The 23,693-nt window shown below is 30.8% G+C and overlaps 1 protein-coding gene across 2 annotated transcripts in view; it reads right to left on the minus strand.

Annotated features, from left to right (window-relative positions):
* The window catches only part of LOC129948960 (slowpoke-binding protein), a 55,129-nt gene that overhangs the window by 184 nt on the left and 31,252 nt on the right, over nucleotides 1-23,693 (minus strand). The window contains exons 6-12 of one of the 2 annotated variants that reach the window (XM_056060124.1): nucleotides 8,459-8,666; nucleotides 8,159-8,395; nucleotides 7,826-8,007; nucleotides 3,532-3,733; nucleotides 896-1,021; nucleotides 645-787; nucleotides 17-475 (exon numbers count right to left, since the gene is read on the minus strand). In XM_056060124.1, coding sequence (XP_055916099.1) covers nucleotides 451-475; nucleotides 645-787; nucleotides 896-1,021; nucleotides 3,532-3,733; nucleotides 7,826-8,007; nucleotides 8,159-8,395; nucleotides 8,459-8,666 — 1,123 coding nt within the window. In that variant the 3' untranslated portion in view covers nucleotides 17-450. Of the gene's footprint in view, nucleotides 1-16; nucleotides 476-644; nucleotides 788-895; nucleotides 1,022-3,531; nucleotides 3,734-7,825; nucleotides 8,008-8,158; nucleotides 8,396-8,458; nucleotides 8,667-23,693 lie in introns of those variants that run through there. The other variant, XM_056060123.1, reaches the window with a different exon arrangement.

Genomic DNA, 23,693 nt, shown 5'->3' on the forward strand with positions numbered 1-23,693 from the left:
TTGATTGTTTGTTTCAAAGTATAATTTTGACACAAATTACAATAAACAAAAATTTAAATTTTATTATTCACAAAAAAACAAATTTATTTGGTGTTTGTTTGGTTTGTTAAAGGATATAATAATTTATAAGGATACATGCGGGGATTATATTTTGTATGAACGACAATAAAAAGAAAAACAAACAAAAATTTAAAAAAAAAGTACTAAAATGAGAGAACTTTTTGTGACATTCTTCTTAAGCTGTCACATTTTAGTTCATAATCAGTCCACATGGAAAACACGAACACGAAACGAATATATGAAAAACATATAAATATAAGTACATATATATAGGAGTATAATTATAAAGTATATATAGAAAGACAGAACTAGGATGTAAAATGCTACCCTTTGTTCTATATATATGTTTGTATATGTAAGGCATAGGTACATTAGGATGTATTTAGTTTATTATTTTTTGTTTTGTGATTTTTTTCTTTAAGGGAAGGTAATTTCGTGTGAACAAAATGAACAGAGAAAAAGATAATTATATAGAGAGAGAGAGAAAGAGAGGAACACAAGAGGAAGTGTGAAAAGGACATATAAATATATATTTATGTAGGTATGGTGAGGGTGAGATAAATAAGAAAAGCGGAAACACTTACCCAACCCTTCGGTCACGGGGCGTTGATGGCGGTGTGCATGGGGAGCTTGTTTCGCTAAATGAGCTGCCTAAGGATGCAGTTTGTCGCTTTTTTACAGCAAGCAGCAAATTAAGGGTTGATCTACTTAGACTTGGTTTGATTGTCTGGAAAAAAGTAGGAGTAGTTTAGTTAAGTTTAGTTATAGTTTAGTTAAAAAGTAGTTTTTAAATTGTTTTCTTGTCATATTTTTTTTTAAAGTTTTTAAAACTTACACTAAAGCATGGACCTCGTAGCTCACGCAAGTCAATATTACGGAAAAGATCACACAGCACGAGTTCCTCCACTGAAGGGCATTGTCCGCCTGGTGGATCGAAGATTAATCCGAGGATTTCCAAAATCTAGAGAAATAAATAAAAAAATAAACTGGGATAGTAACCACTCAATTTATCTAAGTTAATAAGGTTATACGATGGAGACAAAGAAATTCTTAGTTACAAATTGTCCTCAAAATGTTTTGAATTCTGGTGTACCTTACCCTTAGGACTAGGACAAACGTTTGAGACAAATTGACAGTGACTTAAAACATTTTTAACACACGACCACGCCTCCATTTTAAAAACCCAAAGCATTTTAAAAAATTCAGTTTGTACGAAAAGATAGAATTTCAATAATTCATAAACCAAATACTGGCAAAATACTCTATAGAGTCAAATCAACTTTTAATGGATAGTACCAGCTTTAAGTTCTGTTCGTAAATCAGTCAAAATTATAGCAAATTTAATTTTTTTATTTCTCCCACTTTTAGATTGATGTTAACAGGTTTTTTGACTTTTAAAACAAGATTCAAATTCGCAAAGAAGTACGACAAAAATTCAAGTTTTATCAAACTTTTTTTAAAAAAGGCAGAGGGTCTTAAATCCACGGGTTTTTAGTCTACTATGAACTTTTGAGTAGTTATAAGTTATTTCATTGATCTTTAGCTCTCATTTCTTATAAATTTTTGTTGTAATGCTGGTGGACTTATGGCCCATTCACATAAAATTAACATAAACAGTTTAACCTTAATTTCCTTTTCCTTTTCTTTAATTGAAAAATGATTTACAATGTCTTGTAAATAATTGTTATCTTATGCATAACCCATTTTAACTCTACAATATTTGTGAACTATTGACGCATTTTATGAGACTTTTGAATCTCTAGATAATTAATAAAGTCCATTTTTAAATTCTGGACTAAAAACTCAATGTTTATTTTTGGCATGTGAACGTATGACACTCTACCACATAAAACTTCATATATTTATTCTATACTAGTTGGTAGCGCTGTTGTTTGCTGTCATTTTGAGTGTCATAATAAAAGCTGAATGTTTAACATTTGACACTCTACCACATATGTTTAACATTTAACACTGTACCACATAAAGCTTCATATATTTATTACATTCTGTCATTTTGAGTGTCATAATAAAAGTTGAATGTTTAACATTTGACACTCTACCACATATGTTTAACATTTGACACTCTACTAGGTACATAAAGCTTCATCATATTTATTTCATTCTAGTTGGTGGCGCTGTCATTTGTTACCTGTCAAACTCAGCTGTCATTTTGAGTGTCATGATATAAGTTGAATAATTGACATTTGGCACTCTACCACATATGTTTAACATTTGACACTGTACCACATAAAGCTTCATATATTTATTGCATTCTGTCATTTTGAGTGTCATAATAAATGTTGAATGTTTAACATTTGACACTCTACCACATATGTTTAACATTTGACACTCTACTAGGTATATAAAGCTTCATATATTTATTTCATTCTAGTTGGTGGCACTGTCATTTGTTACCTGTCAAACTCAGCTGTCATTTTGATTGTCATGATATGATAAGTTGAATACTTGACATTTGGCATTCTACCACATATGTTTAACATTTGACACTCTACCACATAAAGCTTCATGTATTTAATGCATTCTAGTTTGTGGCGCTGTCGTTTGACACCTACCAAATACAGTTGTCATTTTGAGTGTCACAACATAAGTTGAATGTTTAACATTTGCTATATTGGGTCACTTAAACATCGAAAAAAAACTTTAAACAAAACGCGATGCTTATGCTCCGTATAATCGAATGAGATGGCAAAAATCGGTAAAATTGTGAAGAAAGTTAATGAGAGTTGAAGTTTTCGTAATATCGTAATATTGTAAAAAATATATGTTTCTGCAAATGCAACTGTTGCTAATGATTCTTATTTATCGATTTGTTGGCCTTAGTTGTTGGCAATAACAGAGTCTATGTATAAGTCTAAAGAAGTTTAATCAAATGTTGATAAAAACCCACTGTCGATTATAGACTTTCGGCATGTGGATTTATGACCCTTCGACGTATATAAGCATATTCTGAATTTCTGATAAAATAGAAATTCGAGAAAATTGATTTTTAAGTATTCTAAGTTTTTTGACGATACAAGAAACTAACTAGTTTAGAACTTATACTTGTTTTCAACTTAGGGTGAGATTAAGTCCAACAAGTCAAAACTTAAACACTCGTCATAAATGCCACGTTACAGTCAAAGACGTGACTAGGACTCCAGAATTAGCAGATGCACTCATTTAAGGATTATATAAAACTTTGAAAGCACAATGATTCCAAAGAACCAGAAGTCTTAAAAAATATGTTTCACGGAGTGTGTAGATGGTTTTAAATGTTCTTCTCGATGAAGATTTTTCCCACAATTTAGTTTTATCTTTTCATGCAACGTATATTCCGACTATTACTTCCTTTCAAAAAAATGACCCAAATAATTAATTAAAAGTGAATAGCTAAATTAATGCCATTTTAAGTATCTCCAAAATGAAAGTGGTTTTAAATTTGAATTCTACTCGTATCGTGTATGAACTTACCTGTGGATATTGTTCTAGATCCATTTCAAGAACTCTCATGGACGGTTTTGGTGTGGTCATCTCTTGGCCAGTGCACATCTCATATAATAAATGACCAAAACATATAATATCTACATTCTCGATGTCTGTGGTTGAACGTGACCACATAATCGCATTGATGCGAGAACTTAATCCTAAAAGGCCATTCTCCAGGCCAGAGAGTCTATATAATAGAAAAATAAATATATTTAAAAAAAACAACACAATATACAAAAATATAGCTAAAGTAGAACTTAATTCATTGAAAAAAGTCAAATCGAAAAGGAAGAAAGCTCGTTTTTAAGTAACATCAAAGAAGCCTTGAACACATAGGTACCACTATACGTCTATAGTCGACTCTGTATAAAGGGAAAAACTATTTCTATCCTCACATCACACTCTTTGAGAAATTCCAATATGGTTTCCCATTGAATTTCTATACGTACCACAAACCCCCACCACACAAATTTTCCCCGTTTCTCTCTTCGCTTTATATTTTCCTTAAATACTTTTGAGATCCTAACATTCTTGCAGGCATCATAGAGTTTCCGGTGGCTCGTGTAAACGAGAACTAAAAATAAGATTTTTTAGCCTTTGTGTAGGATATACGAATATAGTGTATTTTTGCGTGCTTTAGCTGCAGCTGTACTCTTTAACTTCAAGTACTATGAGAAGAACTCAAACCTACCTTTAGTATACACCGAACTATTTCTGTACTCAGTGAATTGTGCCTTGTGTGCCAAAGAGAACAGAACTGCATACTTCTACTTCCGTTTCCTTTGATCGTATGTAAGCTCGATTTATATTCTCGCATAGTTGAGCAGAACAAAGTACCAAAGACGACCGACAACAAGTTGAACAGGGTGTTCCATAAGTAATATTAGTAGTCCAAATATTTTGATGAAAGGACTAGTCTTTAAAGCATACTACTTTAAAAGTTAAAGTGCAGAATTGTTTTTAATGTAAATCTAAAATTACTCAATAGTTTTTAGCGTAATTAAATTTTGATTTACTAAAAATTATACAGGGTGAGTTAAAACCGACTAAAAGTAAGTTTTTTTTCTTCAAAATTTCACTAAAACCCTAAATTACTTGAAAATTATTAAAATGCTTTACAAACAGATTACCAAATTCTGTTAATACACCATATTTAGTTTTGGACCATAACTTATAGGACACCCTGTATACACATGAATATTTATACGTTTCGTAATGGCTGCCTGATGTTGTGTTTATCCTTGTTTCCGGATGAAAGCTGAAACTAGCCTGTCCTGGTAAAACATGGGTTCGTCGCTTGTCGGTAGTTCGACGTTGCGTTGCGTTGTTAGTTCGAAGGAAGTAGATGTGCCACACTGGACTATAAGGCCGGGTAATTATAAGTCCATTAGCATATTAATTAGCAAAGCTATTGTGGTGGTTGCGGATGCATACTTAGAGTGAGAGAATAAAACACCATCGTACAAACTCACATATGCCAAAGGTATGAACTTAGTTAGGCAAATGAGTAGCAGTGGTAGCAGTAGGCTTGGGAATAAACTTTTGGGTTGTATGATCGTCTCTCAGGGACTTGAAATTCATTTTTTTGTAAATGTTTTGAAAAATTCAATTAAAATGAGCCAACTGGGGTACTTTATTAATATATAATAGTTGAAGGTTAAAGAGCTTTTTTTTTGTAATGTTTGTGTGTGAAAATGAAAGTAGTAAATTAATTATAGCATTTGACATTGGGTGTATTTTTGTGTTGCTTATTTTAAAAAAACGATAGAGGACATGTTTTAGAGTCATATAAACTTAAATAGAAAAGTAACTATTTTTTTTCTTCAAAAGGAACTAGTCCTTACCTCAAAGTAGGCTTTTAAGGGTCTAAATAAATGTTTTAATATGTATTCAAAATGCAAGCTTTTATTTTTGTGAATTAAAGAATCTACACCCTTAAATTAAACTTAAACTTAAACTTAAACTTAAACTTAAACTTAAACTTAAACTTAAACTTAAACTTAAACTTAAACTTAAACTTAAACTTAAACTTAAACTTAAACTTAAACTTAAACTTAAACTTAAACTTAAACTTAAACTTAAACTTAAACTTAAACTTAAACTTAAACTTAAACTTAAACTTAAACTTAAACTTAAACTTAAACTTAAACTTAAACTTAAACTTAAACTTAAACTTAAACTTAAACTTAAACTTAAACTTAAACTTAAACTTAAACTTAAACTTAAACTTAAACTTAAACTTAAACTTAAACTTAAACTTAAACTTAAACTTAAACTTAAACTTAAACTTAAACTTAAACTTAAACTTAAACTTAAACTTAAACTTAAACTTAAACTTAAACTTAAACTTAAACTTAAACTTAAACTTAAACTTAAACTTAAACTTAAACTTAAACTTAAACTTAAACTTAAACTTTAACTATACAACTACAAAAACAATTGTACATTTTTAATGATCTATAAAAGTAAAAAAAGTCATATTTAAAAAAGTTGAACTGTTTTTTTCTTCAGATTTTTAGAGCGTAGGAATTGCTTTGCCATAACAATAAGGCTTATCCAATAGAAAGTTTCTTTTTAAATAGCCTTCTATGAACCGCTGTCACTTTTAAAACAGTCGTGGTTTCGACTTTTGATAGTTAAAAACTTCACAATTATTGAAAAACGGAACAATAAATGCAACAACTTATTGAAATTATTGCAATTCACTACACAAATGGTGAACATTTTTATGTCATAGTTTGAAGTTTTGCAAGATAAGTGATAACAATTATTCACTTAGGTCATTGTGATTTAAATTTTTTGAGGCCACGTAAAAGATTTAAAAAAAGAGAGAAAACAAAAATAATATAGTACTACAATTCTATTCGCCATCGGGCTGATATTGTCTTTCATTTCTAATGGCTTTTTCTTTCCAACAAAATAAACTATCATTGATTTTGTTTGAACAAATATTAATTATTTGTTAACATTAAAATGCAACTGCTTATTGGAAATATGATACTCGTACAATGATAAAATTTTCTTAGTCTAATAAGTTTTTTTCAAAAACCAAGCCCAAGTTATAGAAAAGAATATATTTTTATAAAATTCACGTTATTAATTTTGCCTGCAAAGAAAATATGATCTTAGAATTCCTAAATAAAAACTTCATCGAACAAAAAAAGATGATGTTCCACAAAGCTTATAGAAGAACTGTGATGCTGCATTTCATCAGCATGGCATAGCTCATAGAAATGAGTAAGAAAAAAAAACTTTTCCAATTTTGTGCGTGCTTAACGTGCACTCAATTCTTTTGTTATAAGAAATTCCATCAATATAAACATATAATTTATACCTAGACAAGAATATTTTTATATGCATGCGATGTTTACCTAGATAAAGGCTATAACAAAAAAAAAAGAAGATTGCAATGCATCAATGCAACTAGGTCTTTTGAAAGAAGTAAAAAGGCTTTCAAATAATTTTTTTTCTCATACCTAAATAATAAAAATGCATACTAGTTCATAGTCTAGGAGACACAGTTTGAGGGATAGAGGAAATGAGGCAACTCAACTGCATTCTTACATAGAAAGCTCATATGTCCTTTCATACAATTGATAAGGTTTTTAAACCAAATTAAAGTGGGCAAACAGAATTTATCAATCTTGTTTGCAATTTATTCAAACAAAAAAGTGCGTATACGCCCAACTGAACCAAAACAAAAATTCTAGCCTAATTTCGTCTTGACCATTTCAGAGAGTTCTGTTTATATTTTTCAACTATTTGATATTTCTTTTCATATTTTACATGAAGGAGTGAGAGTGAGGTAATCAAAGCCCATTGCTCTAAATAATAATTCTTAAATTGTATGAAATATTTTTTTAAGGATTTTATGTATTTAAAAAATTGCAACTTTAGCAACTAAACTATAAAATCTTGATTCGAATAAAAATCCCATATTCACGGTCCATTGCCCTAAAAAATGCAATTTATCTTCCGGCTCATAGGATATACTGAATACAAAAAACTTTCTATACTCCATAATAATCCATCCAATGAAAATGGAAGAAAACAATATTCCAAACAAGCTGCAACGAACTCTGAATATAGAATCCTTTTAAAAACTTTTTTTTTTAGATATATTCAAATTTTCACCCTGCATCACGTTCTTATATCCTTAACCCCCCGACCCCTAAGGAACTTTTGAAATAAAAATAGAATGCATATTTTGTTTTTCTTCTATTTTTCTTATAAGCAAACTTTCTTCCTTTTTTTGATATTAATATAAAAATAAACTTACCTTGCGGCACCATTTTGCAAAATAACATTTCCACTATGCAAATGACCGTGCAACGGAAAGCCTCGTTCTTTTAGGAAAAGCAAAGCCTCAAGTATCTGACGACCCAATCTTTGCACTTGAGTTGCTGGCAAACCGTTTGGCTTTCTTGTATATTTGCGATTCCATGGCTCATTCCACTGGGCCTTCAAAGGATAATACATAATAATAATATAATTAAATTATTCACACCCAGCTAACTCACACTCACTCACTCTCTCTCTCTCTCTCACTCACTCACTCACTCACTGGCACTTTAGGGAAGGTTTTTATATTTTTATAATGCACTTGACTTACTTTATAAATGAGATCCTTGAGGCTGCCGCGTGAATTAAATGGTGTTACCAGGCAAGCATAATTAATTGAACTGGTACGTAAAAAACCTAAATCTAGAACAGGATAGATGTACGGATGATGGAGGGAACCGAGCAATTCCATAAGTATTCCCTTTGGACTTTCACATGGTGGCAGTTCATCTAAGGCAACACAGTCTGGAGGTAATGGAAGTAAGGTCATAAGGCGGTCAGTGCGGACCTACAATAAAAAAACAAATTTAATTATAATGAATTCATTTTGAAAAAAATTGTATTTTCTCACCGAAGAATCATTGATTAGAAACCAGTTCTTCGAATGACGAGAACCAATCTCGTCTAGGTGGGCGATAACATCGTAACGCCCATTTGAATTTTGTACCCATTCTTTGCATGCGTTTAGGGCACGATCACGGGAGGCTCGTTCGCGAGGACTTCTGTCAGTGACACCAGTACCGCCATCTAGCGCTGAGTATTGGTATTTTAAATTTGGTCTGTAATTAAATTTTGCAATAAAACAAAGAAAAACAAATAAAACACATTTTAATATACAACAAATTTATTGCTGGAGGGAATTTTATTATTTTAAAAAATTTCAAAAATACACTCTATGTCAATATATGAGGAGAAAGTAGGCACACCTACACATTTATTTAAGTGCGTGAGTGTATATATACATAAAATGTTTGTATGTATAGTATTTATGTACATTTATAGCACATTTATTAAGAATTTATATATATTTATTTTTAAACATCAATTTTCAATACATCAATTATTTATTTTTTTTTAAACAGACAGAAGAAGACAAGAGGAATATACATTTTTATTTTCCAAATAAGATAGAAAATTGTTTACCAGTTGTGTAAAATTTTTCAATTCCCAAAATAACCCCAAATTAAGGTTTTGAAATTATCTCAATACTAACCCATTAAAGTATGAGTTTAAAATAATAAATTTCATCAAAAGAACTTTAAAGGAAGTACTCATTCTTTAAAATTCAAAAATTTAACATGACCTTTTTCATTACCCAAACTTTGCTCATAATATATTAGTTTAAATTTTTAATGTCTGTGTAATTAAGGAAAGGTCGATTCTGCAGCAGGTGTTTCCTATTGTTTTATTTAATGGGAGTTTCTGGCGTAAATAAATTACAAATCAATTAATCTTCCAACATACCAATAAAATATATGGGTAAGTGAAAATGGAAATTAATTAAATTTAATTTATTTGAATGAGAAAACAGTTTAATTTAAAATCATCCTCGATGAAAAGTATCTTATTTACCATTATTTTTTAAAAAAGAAGAAATTAATTACCTTCCAATGATAAAATCTTGACTGTAATGGAAAAAGAATTGACCAGGATACAAGACAGCTTTCGATCGTGACTAGACGATACCCAATTTTAAATATCATAGACAAGATAGAAAAAGAGACTGTACGCAGTCTTTGGACCAACGTTTTTTTTTTTAACTAGTCTTTTGAAATCGTTGGGTTTTACTATTTTATCAGTTATGTTCATAAAAAAATACTCCGTTAACTATTTATTTAAGTTTTTGAAAATATGGAATTTTATCAACATTTTAAGCTGTTAACTATCTTAGTCAATTAAATTTTTCATTCTTCATTATGTTTTACCAGAGAAACATAAGATTGGCACCAAACTGATGAAGCCAAGCCGAAAAAAAGAATGTTAAAAAGAATTTTCAATTCATCAGTTTTTCAAAAATTTTGAAAAAGATTAAAATTAATTACCTAATGTTTTGTAATAAAAAAATGCACTATCCAATTTATTAATCAATTAATATAATAGTGGTAAAATGAAAAAAGGTGATTAACAAACAGCCGTAAAAATTGTTCATGTCAAAAAAGTTCCAATCAAAAAAAAATAAAAAATAGAAACTGGGCTTTATTTAATTTTTTAACCTTGATTATGGCCAAACATTTTTCTACTTTTACATTTTTATAGTTTTTTGTTATATTGCAACAAATTTTAAAAAATAGAAAACTGTTTGTTTCTCTTATTTATAATTGAGGGTATTAAACTTCATAATTTCGCATTAAATTAAATTAAACCGAGTTACTGGATTGTGTGAAAAGCTCATGCAGGACCAAAAATGTTAGCAAAGTTCTATGGAATCCTTTAAGAGGCTGTTGTAGACTTTTGCTCGGGATCTCTGATTACACTGACTGTTGGTCAGTTTTGAAAAATAAGGTTTATGATTGCCTTTTTGTCGAAACCAACTTCAAAATAGACTTTTAAAATTTGAAAAAAAAAAAAAATCCTTGTATTAGCCTTTTTGAGGCTTCACGGAAAGAAGTATATGGCATTTATGACATTGTGAGTATTGCCTTGAGTCCCATACTAAAAAAGTATCGGTGATATTCCTGCATTGTATTGCTACAACTCTTATAAGTATGGGATTATGTACTATACTGTATGGTGCCACAATCTTTGCTTGTAACACAAGGGCACATAGTACGTTTGACGAGACAGCATTGCCTTCAGCCTCATATTGTATCGGAGATGTCGCAATGCTACTAGTTTTTCCCGCAATAATTTATGGCGTGATAGTCATAAGGGACATAACAATAATGTATAGACTTTTCTGCTAGGAGCATTGTACATGCCTCCAGTTAGTATGGGCCTGACTCCCATACTTGCATTGGCGTATTGGCTATAACTATTCTCGACGTTACTATTCTAAGTAGGGCCCAATTAACTATGCTTACAACTTTTAATCCAATGGAAATCTTCTTAGCCATACAATATTGCGTTCACACCCATATTGACATTGTAATATTCGCAATGTATTTCTACTTCAAATTATTGAAGTAGTTTTGTTTACCTCTTTTTATTAATGCGTTTAAATATTTGTATTTATTATGAATTTTCACCTACCCTTTACCTACAATTCCTAAAGGAACGTGAAAGCATTTATGCCAAAAATAATTTTAGCAGAACATTTTCATATAAAAGTAATTTTCGGTTATAAGGTAAATTGGCCGTTTTTAAAATGTATTGAAAAAAAAATATTGTTTGAATGAGCTAATATTTGCACCAAACACTCTTAATCTTATTTCCACATCCATGAAAGCATAACATTCAAGATTTTTCTGAAAGATTTAATCATACAATTATTCCAAATCACCTTTTAAAATTATGGGATTTCAAAGTTTCTTTGAGCCAAATCGAAAATTATATGATTTCCTTGCCAACATTTTAAAAGTTTATTTGGCAATTTTGTATTCAAAAATTATTTATTATTATTATGTAAGTTATTTGAAAATCACTAAAAAGTGAAAGTTTTGAAAAGCTGCAATCACCAAACTATCATAAATTGTCATAGCTTTGAAAACCAAGTCAAAAAATTTAACAGGCTTGCGCTCTTCTACCAAAACTTAAGGGGACTTCGTAGCTACTGCTGACATTTTTCTTAACTCCCAATCATTTCCACACAACGTATTCGTTTTGACAGAAACTTGACTTAATTCAAGCTTTTCCGACACAGAGCTTTTCAGAGTTTGAAGTTTACAGAAACGATCGTGGTGTTGCTAATGCAAAGGATTTAAGTGGAGGTTCATGGCTGTACAAAAAACACATTTTTCTTCTTTTGTATCTTTTCAATTTAAATTATAAATTGAACTGGTATGTGTAAAGATAAGGGCACAGACTCAGATTATTTTCATTTTAAACATCTACATTCCTCCAAAAAGTCTGGAGTCTGTTTATAACGATCACTCCTTAGCATTTGACTTTCTTATAAATTTGTCCAGCTCTGATGCCAATATTTTTTTTCTAGGTGTGTTTAATTTACCATTCATTGACTGGATTTCATCTGCAGACGAATCTTGCCTCGAATCCATAAAGTTCACCTATGATCGTATTCTTTTACAAGACGACATTGATAGTTTGATGGATTCAAATAGTTTAATATAATTTGGAAAGCTCAAATTTATCATTCGGGAGGCGAGGCAAGTACGAATTTAGAAAAATTTTCAAAAACACAAAGGCAAAAACTAGATTTAAGTTCTCTTTTCTACAAAAATAACAATTACATAAAGTTGTATCTTTATTAAGTTACAAAAACCTTTAAAATATGACAAGAAATTGTTTCATAAAGTTTTATAAATTATGTTAAATATTAAATATATACATATATATTCCAGTCCAGAATTAGAAACTTCTTCATAAGATTTTAGTTTAGCTTAAGTTCACAATTCACTATAATACACAAAGACCTTGAATCAGAAACCTTTTTCTAAATATAACGGGTTATCTATTTTGCGTTTTCAAAATTATAGAGCTGGAATTCGACATCTGTCAAACTAAGTTCTTAAACCAAGTTTTTATTTTCAGTTGAAATTCTGACATTTACAAAACGGATCGCTTAACTTCCGCACAACGCATATAAAAGGTTAAAACCTACTACAAAAATGATGATTCTGCCACAGCCACATATCATGCTTTAAGAGAAAATTATGGTTAACATAATCGTCCAACTAATCAAGCAATTGGCAAAATTGTGAAGAAATTTTAAGAGACTGGATTGGTTTCAGATATCCTAAGGCATGTGCATCATCGTTTTTGCTCGCACCACTGAAAATATCGTCCCTAGCTAGCTGTATCCGGTTTCGCACTCCAAGTTGGTTGAGGTCTTCACCCACTTGCGTGCGCCACGCGTGCCGGCGGTTCCTCGGTATTGGATTCGAAGAGCTTCCGGCCTAGAGCGTTGATTTCCATTGGTACTACATGATCTAGCCATCTTAGCCGTTGGACTTTAATTCTGTTAACTAGGTCAGTGTCGCTGAAAATATCGCTGCTGTAAGTGAAAGTAATGCCAAAAACCCGAAGGTGTCGATTCCTCGTTGTTCTCAGGAATTATTACTGTATTACGGCACCTTATAGCGTATTTTGCATTTGGATCTACACCTACATATGTATGTACATCCATATAAAGTCCAGTTTACACAACAACTGAAGCTAGCTGACCATTTAAAACGTCGTAGATGCGTCGAATGTGTGCTTAAACATATTCGTCTTCATCTACGAACACATTTTTCACACGCTGAATATGTTGATAAACAAAATTGTAACATTTAAGGTTCTGAGAATCCTCAAGTAATTGAAGAGAGGCCATTACATCCACAAAAAGTGACGGGTTGATTTTGTTTGTGATTGACCTTGCTTCTTCGAAAACGACTGTCACCGTCAATTCGGAGAGCCATGGTGATATTATAATCGATTCGTTTTTGCCTGCTATTGAAGAATACGACTTATAGAATATATGTTTTCAACAAGACGATGTCACATGCCACACAACTCAAGAGACATTTTTTGGCCGCGTAATTTCTCGTTGTGGCGATATCAACTGGCCACCAAGATCATGCGATTTGACACCTTTGGACTTTATTTTTTTTTGTGGGACTACGCGAAAGACCGTGTTTATGCAGACAAATTTTCTCTCAAGCACTTAAAAACCAACATTCGTCAAGTTATGGCTGAGATATCACCCAATATGTGTCAAAAAAGTGGTCGAAAATTACCTCAAAAGAATCGATGCTTGCATTAAATTCGGCAGAAGCACCAAATAATTTTTCTAACCAACAATTTTGGGAAAGTTTAACATTTTTTTGTTGATGTATAGTGAAGTAAAAATAAAAACTTTAGAACTTAAGAAGTTAATATGTTTAGCTTTTAAGTATAAGTTAATAATGGCAATAAAAATACAGAATTATACATTCAGTTAACATCTCTGTTCTCCAGCCAGACAGCCAACATGACGACAAAATCAAAACGTCAAAAATCAACGACAAGACCTTTTTGTCTTCCTATTTTTTGAGGTTAACTTGGCGGGCATAGTCGTATCACCCACATAAAATGTAAAAAGTAAATTAAAATATAAATATTGAATTAAAATAATCATTCTTAACAGGAATTTTGTAACTTAAGAGAACACAATACATACAAAAACTGAATTCTAACTTGAATTGTTTCAATAAGTTACAAAATCTGAAGAGTTACACTTTAAACGTTACACATTCTGAAAAATCTCTGATAGTCTTAAAAATAAAACTCGCTTTCTAGTTTTTTCTAAAACGGCTTTCAAAAATATAATTTATACCTATCCAAAAAATCAAAAACCATCTAACTCAATTTTATAAGACAATATATTCTTGTGAATTTAGTCAAAAAAATAATATACGAATATAATAAGTATGTATGTATGTATTATCTACAGCAAAAACTTTATTAACCATAAATCATCATTATGAAAACAAAACTGTCACAATATCACATCGTCAAGTGGCGTACCTAACTACTCGTAGTCTATATACATTATATTTAATCATTAACTAAAGACTATGTTGTGTTTCTTATCATAAGATTCCTCATTCTACTTCGTGTAATATATCAACATAATCTTACTCATCCTTATATTAAAGCCAACAAAAAAAATAAGCAAGAAATAAAGGACGAAAATAACAAACAATTTCTCCCTTAAATACAAGAGTATTTAAGCCCGCCGCGCAACTTCAAGGACTCATTGTGTACGTACTGCAACAACTACAGCAACCATCAACAAAAACTTATTTCATATCCTGTATTTTCTTATGTACGTAAATATATATATAAATTATGATAATGTCCTGACAGTTTTCCCAGCTCACATAAACATTATTCAACCTAAATGAATAATTAGATGTGTTTTCCTAAGACTTATTGTCATTGTAATTTTCCGCCAATAGTCTTAAGCTCTCTCTCTCACCCTCTAAATAGGTATATAGCGAAAATATGCCATATACGCAACGCAAGGCTCTGTATGACATAATAATAAACTAACAACAATTACAAAACAAAACTAAAATGAAAGAATAAAAAAGGACAACGAAAAAGGACAGTGTCAGTCAGTCAGTGTTGGTTAGTGTAAATAAATTAACACACAAGTCGTTTAGACTTACAGTACTGTGGAAAAGTATTTATGTAATATTAATTTGTGATGAGGTCCTTAAGTTTAATTACATCAAAAACAAAAAATATCCTCGAAGCCTTCTAACTGTGTTAATGACCATCTTCTAAATTTGTATTTTCTTTGGCAACTTTTTTATTTTAGTGTTAGTCTTGTGTTATTTCTATAGAAAGGAGAACTGATGATACTGAATCCTTGAACGGTTCCATTATGTGTGGTGTTTGGTCTGAATAAAAAATGTGCTTGTACGTATGAGTATGTGCGTGGTTTTTATGCTCCCAACCACTACAAAACCACAAGTCATTGTTTTCTAAAATTGTCATTTAATGTAGGATAATGACAATGCAGAGTAGAGACAATCGCACAAAAGGATGCAAGGGTTGAACTGACAGTGGCAACGACAACGACAACGGCAATGACTATAACTACGACCATAGAACGAACGAATGAATCAACAGTATATACAACCGTATGATGCGGTCGGGCGGGCGTACGACATCTGGAACGAAGAACAAGTCAGTTGTCATTGTGGCGTAAAATTGATGCCAGGACCAGGCGGGATGGTGGCGGCGCGCGTAGGATTGAGACGACAGGGGGCGCTTCACACACTCTTTCTATTGTCATACAAAAGCCATCAGGATTAATATCAACTCCCTCTCTGAGCGAGAGTCCTAGAAACTACATCACAGTACACTAGATGTGTTGTTGCATAATTATAATAAATTGCTAAGCCTGGTTTTTAGTGAATATCAAGTAGGATAGATTTGGCACTTAATATATTATCCATAGTAGTGTTGACATTTTGCATATTTGCCAAGTATGTATATTATACGAGTTTTGTTGTCTATGAGTACTCGTACTGAATTTTGTACTGCATTGCGACTTTTGTGTACCTTAAGTCTACGTAGATATATGAGAAGATATAACGATTCCAAGAGGCTCAAATTTTCGAATGGAAACGAAAGCAATTAAGTGGATTTGAATATGCATTTGTTTGCATATTGCAAATGTTCCATTTAATTCAACATCATCGGATCAGATCGGAGGGAAAATTGGTAAATTATTATTATCAGACAATGTTTGTTTGGTAGATTTTAATTAAAGGTATAAATGATATTTTCATACTTTGTTGATAAATCAAAGTGTTTGGAATTCTGATTAAGTATTTACAAGGGCAATGAGTAGTAGAGTCCTTTCAATTCTTGGTTTTTGTGATTTTTAAATGTCCTAAAAAAATAAACATCTTTAAATTGTCCTTAAATATGTGATGTGAATTTTTCACAAACAAAAGGTCAGTTTAATAGTTCCATTAAACATTTTTAGTATAGAATATTATGAAGTCGATAAATCTGAGCTTTATAAAGCTTTTTTTTTGTTTCCTTAACGATGCTGTGGTATAAATATATTCATTGTTTCTGTTATCCTTCTGGGAGTATAAAATTATGCAATTTTACTATGAGCTTGAGCAGCCCTATTGTATCATTAAGTATGTTATTACTCTCATAAGACATTCATTCGTTCATTCCAGAAATCTTGTCTATACAAAATCCTGGGAATATCCCTCTGGGCCAATTGAAACATATATCTACTGATGTAGAAGATGTAGGCACCTAGGAAATTACTTGCATTACATTCTGGCATCTTTGCATATTTACATAATATATTTCGAGGAAGGTAGGTACGCAGTATAGCTTTTTATAAGGTTGGTATATTTGTACATGCTTCGAGAGAAGTCATACTATAGAATGGTTAACAAAGTCAATGTGAACATTTTATATTAAATTAGTTGAAATAAATGTTGAAATTATGTTCTTTACGTTATGTTTAAGTCTTACTTGCAAGTTTTGGAATATTTGATTAAAGACTTTTTGTCATTTTTAGATATTGCTCTATGACAGTATAATGGAAATGTTTCTTTTTGTTTAAGGTCAAAACAAAGTTGGATATATAGTTAAGAACAATATTCTATTCCATTGGGTCGACTGAATTGAAAATACAAGATTTTCCAATAAAATGTTTTATTTTGATACTAAAAAAAACAAGTAATTATTTTAGAAGAAATCAATGGATGTTAATTTCATTGTTGAGAAGAGGGTATGTCAAATGATTTCCATGGCATCATCATATTCTTTAAATGAAATTTTCTATGACAAGCTCACACCTTTGAGGCTGTATACCCTTGATAGTTTCACGAATTTTGTTTCTACGAGGTGTGCTCAAAAAGTACCCGGAATTTTTGTTTTTTTTTTTCAGACAAATATTTATTTATTCGTTTACATCAATGTAGTCCCCTTAAAAGTGCCCCCTCCCCTACCCGAAGCACTCTTGATATTCGCTTTTTGATATGTCCTTGAGCGATTCAGCCTTTATTTTTTCAATCGAGGAAAAACGCCGTCTTTCCATGGGTCTCTTCAACTTTGGAAACAGGAAAAACACGGAGCAATATCTGATAAATATGGAGGTTGGGCATGACTACGGTATTATATTTGGTCAACAAATTACGAACAAGCAACGACGAGTGAGCAGGTGCGTTATCGTGGTGCAAAAGCCATAAACTGTTTTCCATAAATCTGAGCGTTTTTTTTCGTATTGCTTCACGCAAACGTCGCACAACTTCAAGGTAACACTCCTTATTAACCGTACAATCTTGTGGTAAGAACTCTTGATGCACTATGACATTATAGTCGAAGAAAACAGTAAGCAAAACCTTCACATTTGATATAACTTGACGTGTTTTTTTTTCTCTAGGTGACGTTGGATGCTTCCAGGTGGACGATTGTGCTTTGGTTTCGATATCATAACCGTACACCCATGTTTCCAGTTATGACCCTTTCAAGCAAACTAGGATCGCCGTTGACGTCATTTGACAGCTCCTTAGCGATTTTCATGCGATTGTTTTTTTGGTCAAAATTCTGCAAAAACCGCCGAGCTCATAAAGAGTGAATAGAGCTGAAAATTGCATCATACTTTAGGGGCATGTACCATCACAATAAAACAAATTTTGACCTTCGGACTCTCCAGACTCGCGAATACAAAATGATTTAAGTAACTGGTAATAAACTTCAACGCATTGTTGAAGCGTGTGTTGTTCTACTTTTTGAAATAGCTTTTTCCTTTTCAAATATCATAAAACTGTATTTTAAATGTAATATTTTCTTCAAAAAGAAACCTTCCATTTTAGGTTTTATATTTTTCTTATCAGATTTTTGATTACACTTCTCCAACTTTTCATACTTTCTCATGTATGAATACTTTTTTAGAAATCAAGTTTGAAAGAATACATCCTAAAGATGTGGAATTTCCTGCTGAGTTTTTAAAGTTTTAAAAAATTCTGTAGTCAAAGGCTTTTGTGATTTTTGTTGACATAAGTAATACATTTAGATTGCCTGAAGCCTGACAACAAGTTTACTGTTGACTTTTAAACGTGAATATGTACCCATTTTTTAACTAAGCAAACTTTCTTTTTTGTTGAAGTTGCTTTTAGCTTGAAAGTCTTAGAAAGAAAAAAAAAGAAAGTCTTAAAAATTGATCTAATAGCTTAAAGTTATTAAGTTTTCGGAAACATTTGATTAGCATTGTTATTTAAACTAAAAGGGGTATTTTATTTGTATTTTTTTTAAATAATAAATAAACAATAGTCTTATTATATTTTTCATTAAAAACATTTTTAAAAACGTATTTTTTTCTAATAATACAATTCATATAATTCAATTAATTCATGTAAACTTCTATTGGGAAAACTTAAACAAATAATAATAATTAAAAAAAAATATTGTCTAACTGTTAAACTATTTTTGAATATATGTTGTTTTATAAGATTTTTGTAAAAACTCTTTTGGATGAAATTTTAAGATTAATTTACTATTATTACCTTTATTCTAAAATAAACTACTTAGTTTTGTTTTAAGTATTCACTTCGTGATTACTTAACAATTTAGTCACTTTTAAACTTCCATATTATTATATTTTTTCCGTCTAAAACCAATTTTTGAAATTGATTATTTTAGAACTTAAATGACTTAAAATTGTAATGGGTACGATTTTTTTTCTTAAAATAGGCATTCTTTTATGCACAAAATATTAAATTGTCATATAAAAGGTGATATTTTAGCTAATATCTTTTTTGCAACACTGATTCAAGCATCTTCAGTTTGGTCTATAATTTAACCATGAATCGTCTTACAAACGAACAACGCTTGCAAATTATTGAGTTTTATTATCAAAATGCGTGCTCTGTTAAGAAAGTTGCTTTTTCCAAATAAAGGTCAGTTTAATGGACCTACTGAAGCGGCTATTCAGGCTATTGTGACTAAATTTCTCATCAAATTTACATTGTTGGACATTAAACCACCAACAAGCTTACGTAGAATGCGAACTGAACAAAATATCGCAGCTGTATCGACCAGTGTTAATGATGACCATCAATTATCGATTAGTCGCCGTCCGCAGCAATTGGGCCTCTGTTACTGTTAAAATTTTGCATTAGGATGTAAGTGTCATGCCACAGCTGGTGCAAGAAAAGAAGCCAAAAGACCTACTATACACAGACAAGCCCGCTTCAATTGACGCATTGGAAGACAACATTGAAGCATTTGTTCGTAAGATACCGGCCGAAATTTTGGAAGGAGTATGCTAAAATTAGTAGATGGACCATTTGAGGCGCAGTCAAGGTCAACATTTGCATACAATAATCTTCAAACATTAAATAACATGGACTGTACTATCGCTTCAAATAAATATTTCATGCATTTTTCTGAATTGTATGTATTTTTTTTTTGAAAAACTTTCTTATAGCTTTTAAAAAATCACCATTGATTAAATACAAATTTGCTTTCAAAAAATGAAAAGCATTGAAAGCTGACCTAAAATTTTAATTTAAGAAATTCTCTTGAAAACTTTAAGCATTAAAAAATAGCAAAATAACTATAGAGACTAAATTGTCATACCCGTCAGTCATTTACTTTTTTAACTTCCCATAGGGAGTTATTGTAATGGGTCCGATTTGTCAAATTGAAAATTTTGACATTTCACGACGTTTCAAGGTCCCTAGAGTCGAAATAAAAGATTTTTAGAAAGATGTCTGTGCGTGCGTGTGTGCGTACGTTTGTACGTCCGTACGTCCGTACGTTCGCGACGTTTTTTTCGTCGTCCATAGCTCAAGAACCAGAAGAGGTATCGACTTTAAATAAATTTTGTTATACAGATAATAAGGCAGAAAGATGCAGAAAGGGCTCTCAAGAAAATTGCGTGGGTGGTTTTTTTACTATAGCAGTTTGAAAAAAGGTGAAAATTTTGGTTAACCTTGAATATCTTACGAACCAAAAACGCTAGAGACTTGAATTAAATTTATATAATATATTGTAACGTGATACCAAACAGGTATATTTTTTGAAAAAAATCAATATAACGGTTTTTTTTATAAATCAATAAAACTGAAAAAAAAAATTTGTCACCTTCAAAATCTTACGACTGAAATATGATTTCATCTCTAAAACAGTTTTTTACAACGAAGAATAATGTCTTTGACATCTGATAAAATTTTGAGAAAAATCTAATTGACAGTTTTTTTTACAAAAAATAAAAACCTGAAAAAAAATGTATAAAAGTTGGTAAAAATTGATTTTCGACTCAAATATCTTTTCAAAACTTTGAGATATTGGCTTTAATTTACTTTCATCTTTCAAAACATCTTGTTGTCAACATTCAGTTAAAGTTTGAAAAAAATCGATTTGACAGTTTTTGTACAAAAAATTAAAACCCAAAAAAAAATTAACAAAAGTTCGTAAAAATGATTTTCGACTCAAATATCTTTTAAAAACTTTGAGTTAATAGGTTCTTACTAGTTTTTTCTTATAAGAAATATTGTTTTCAACATTAGGACAAATTTTGAGAAAAATCGAATTGACAGTTTTTTTACAAAAAATAAAAACCTGAAAAAAATGTATAAAAGTTGGTAAAAATTGATTTTCGACTCAAATATCTCTTCAAAAATTTTAAATATTGGCTTCAAACTAATTTTATCTTATAAGAAATATTGTTTTCAACATTTGGTAAAATTTTTAAAAAATTCAAATTGACAGTTTTTTTACAAAAAATAAAACTCTGAAAAAAAAAACAATACTAAAACTTGGTAAAAATTTACTTTCGGCTCAAATAGCTTTTCAAAAATTAAAAATATTGGCTTCAAGCTTATTTTGTTTCAGAGAAAATATTGTTTTCAATATTCAGTAATTTTTATATAAAAATCCAACAGTCCGTTTTTTTCATAAAAAATAAAATCTACAAAAAATAGGGCGCAAATTTGGTAAAAATACATATAGACAAACTTTTAAGCAAGACAAATCGACAGACGGGATGGGAAGTTATCAGTGTGGGTCGCATCCCAGCCTTTTTTTATAATAAACTATGTAAGCTACAATCTGAAAGCATAAAGTAGTTTTGTAAAAAATCTGTATAAATAAAATATTTGTATGTAACTTTCTCGAAAAAATATTAATATATTTTTTGGAACTAGAACTAGTTTAATTTTTTCAAAACCGTGTCGAATGATTTTGTTAGATCTAATGCTTTCCCAGAAATCCGTCCCTCAATTAATCAATTTGAAATTAAATTTTTTTCCATAGAAACCCCTAAGGATTTCGTGAAACACTTCACTCTCTAACATTACAAAAATTTTGAAATGAAAAATGATTAAAGTTTAATAAATTATTTTTTTTTTTCAGAAATTCGTTTTTTTAGCTTCTCAATCATCTTGATCATAATTTTACTCTAAGAACATCAATTGATAAATTTTGTATTTGATTAACATTTCCATTACCTAAGAGAAAAAAACTCAAATTCTTTAAACCTCTTTTAAAATGCACCTTCTAGCTAAAAAATTATGTATCCTAATGATTTTAATATCTTTTGCTATAAAGCAGAATTTTAATTATATTTAATGTTGAATGAAAATCTCTTTTCAATCAAAACCCATTGACAAACCATAATCTACTTTCGACAAATTTCAAAAAAATATTCCCCAACCCACCTAAATAGAAAAAAAACGTAATTTTCTATATAACTCTTTCATACTCATTCTCTCGAAGAGTCTTGCTCGACATTCATCGCATCTAGAGCAATATCAATTTAATTAATCCACGAAGTGCTTTGGTGTGCAAAAGTTTGTGGTTTTGAATTTATCGGTAGCTGCAGCAGTAGCAAAAATATTCAAATTCATACCTACATATATAAATAGTTAGAAATAAACTTGACTCGCTTAGTTCAACACGAAAGTATCATTCAAATCACTCCAGTTGCACATAACCTCAATTTCTTTCCTCGTTTGATATCCTTTTGATTGCATTTGAATAGAGAGAAAAAGGTGATGGTTTTATACTCTTGCTCTACGTTTACCTCTGCCTCTACCTCTACCTACTCTCGAGAATGATGGTTTACGAGATGTATATAGTATATAGGTACATATATCGAAAGGTGCTAGATAGTTTGGCATGAAATAAATCTCAGAGCATAAGTCCTTTAGAAAACCGCACACGCCCCCGCTTGAGTAAGTTCATAAAAAGCTGCTTCAAACCGAAGAAAACAAAAAAACAGTACTCATTCAGAAAGGTATAAGGGCAAAAGGTTTTGTTTCACACAAACAACTAAATGTATATCCAGACCTATAGCCTATACCCTCTGCACAGTCGAAAGTCCTTTCCTATATAGCTAAGAGAAAGGTGTATTTTCTATCACTTAACCTGATGGCACAGCTTCTGCTTCTACTTTTGATTCTACTTCAGTTTCTGCTGCTTATCTGCTCGAATGCAGATATGAAGATTTAACCCAGTTCAATTGAATTCAGGATTCGCTTACTCTCTGAATGAAGGTATAAGGTACAAGACATCATCGCATCAGTTCACGGTCCCAAAGCTGGGATATATTGTGTTTATGATGTGGCTCTCTGGCCCAAAGTGTATTCGAGATGTATATTTTACAAGAGAAGAAAACTAAAAATCAATTAAACCACATGAATGCATGTAAATTCCAAGGACTTTCTTCCTTCAATTGATGTTCTTGAGGTAGGTATTCTTTTCCTTTTTCGTTTTTCCATTTTTTTTGTTATTGTTGTTTTGTATTATGTTGTTTGAGTAAAAAGAAAAACGATGAAATAAAAAAAAAGTTACGTATACGCCACGGTGACCCAGGGGGGTATTATAGTAGTTGTTGTATTATGTGTGAGTTTAATCAGATGGGAAAGTTGGTGATTGCTTTCTCAAGGGAAATTCTTAATAGCTTGGGCTTGGAACTTGAGTTAGCCAAGCCCCAGCATCATCAGCTCGATCTTATAAAATGGATATATTATGCAATCCAATTGAATAAGAATTATGACAATTCCAGATTTTTAGAGACATTCAAAAGTAGTTCAACAAAAAAAATATATCTAGTGAATTAATGCGACAAGAAAAAAGAGATAGAATATAAATGAAATAGAGAGAGAGAGAGAAAAAGGAAAGAAGAAAAAATAACAATCCTTAAGAATCTACTTTGGCTTCAAGAATTTTATTATTTT

This window comes from Eupeodes corollae, chromosome 3 (assembly GCF_945859685.1).
Source record: "Eupeodes corollae chromosome 3, idEupCoro1.1, whole genome shotgun sequence".
NCBI classification, from domain to species: domain Eukaryota; kingdom Metazoa; phylum Arthropoda; class Insecta; order Diptera; family Syrphidae; genus Eupeodes; species Eupeodes corollae.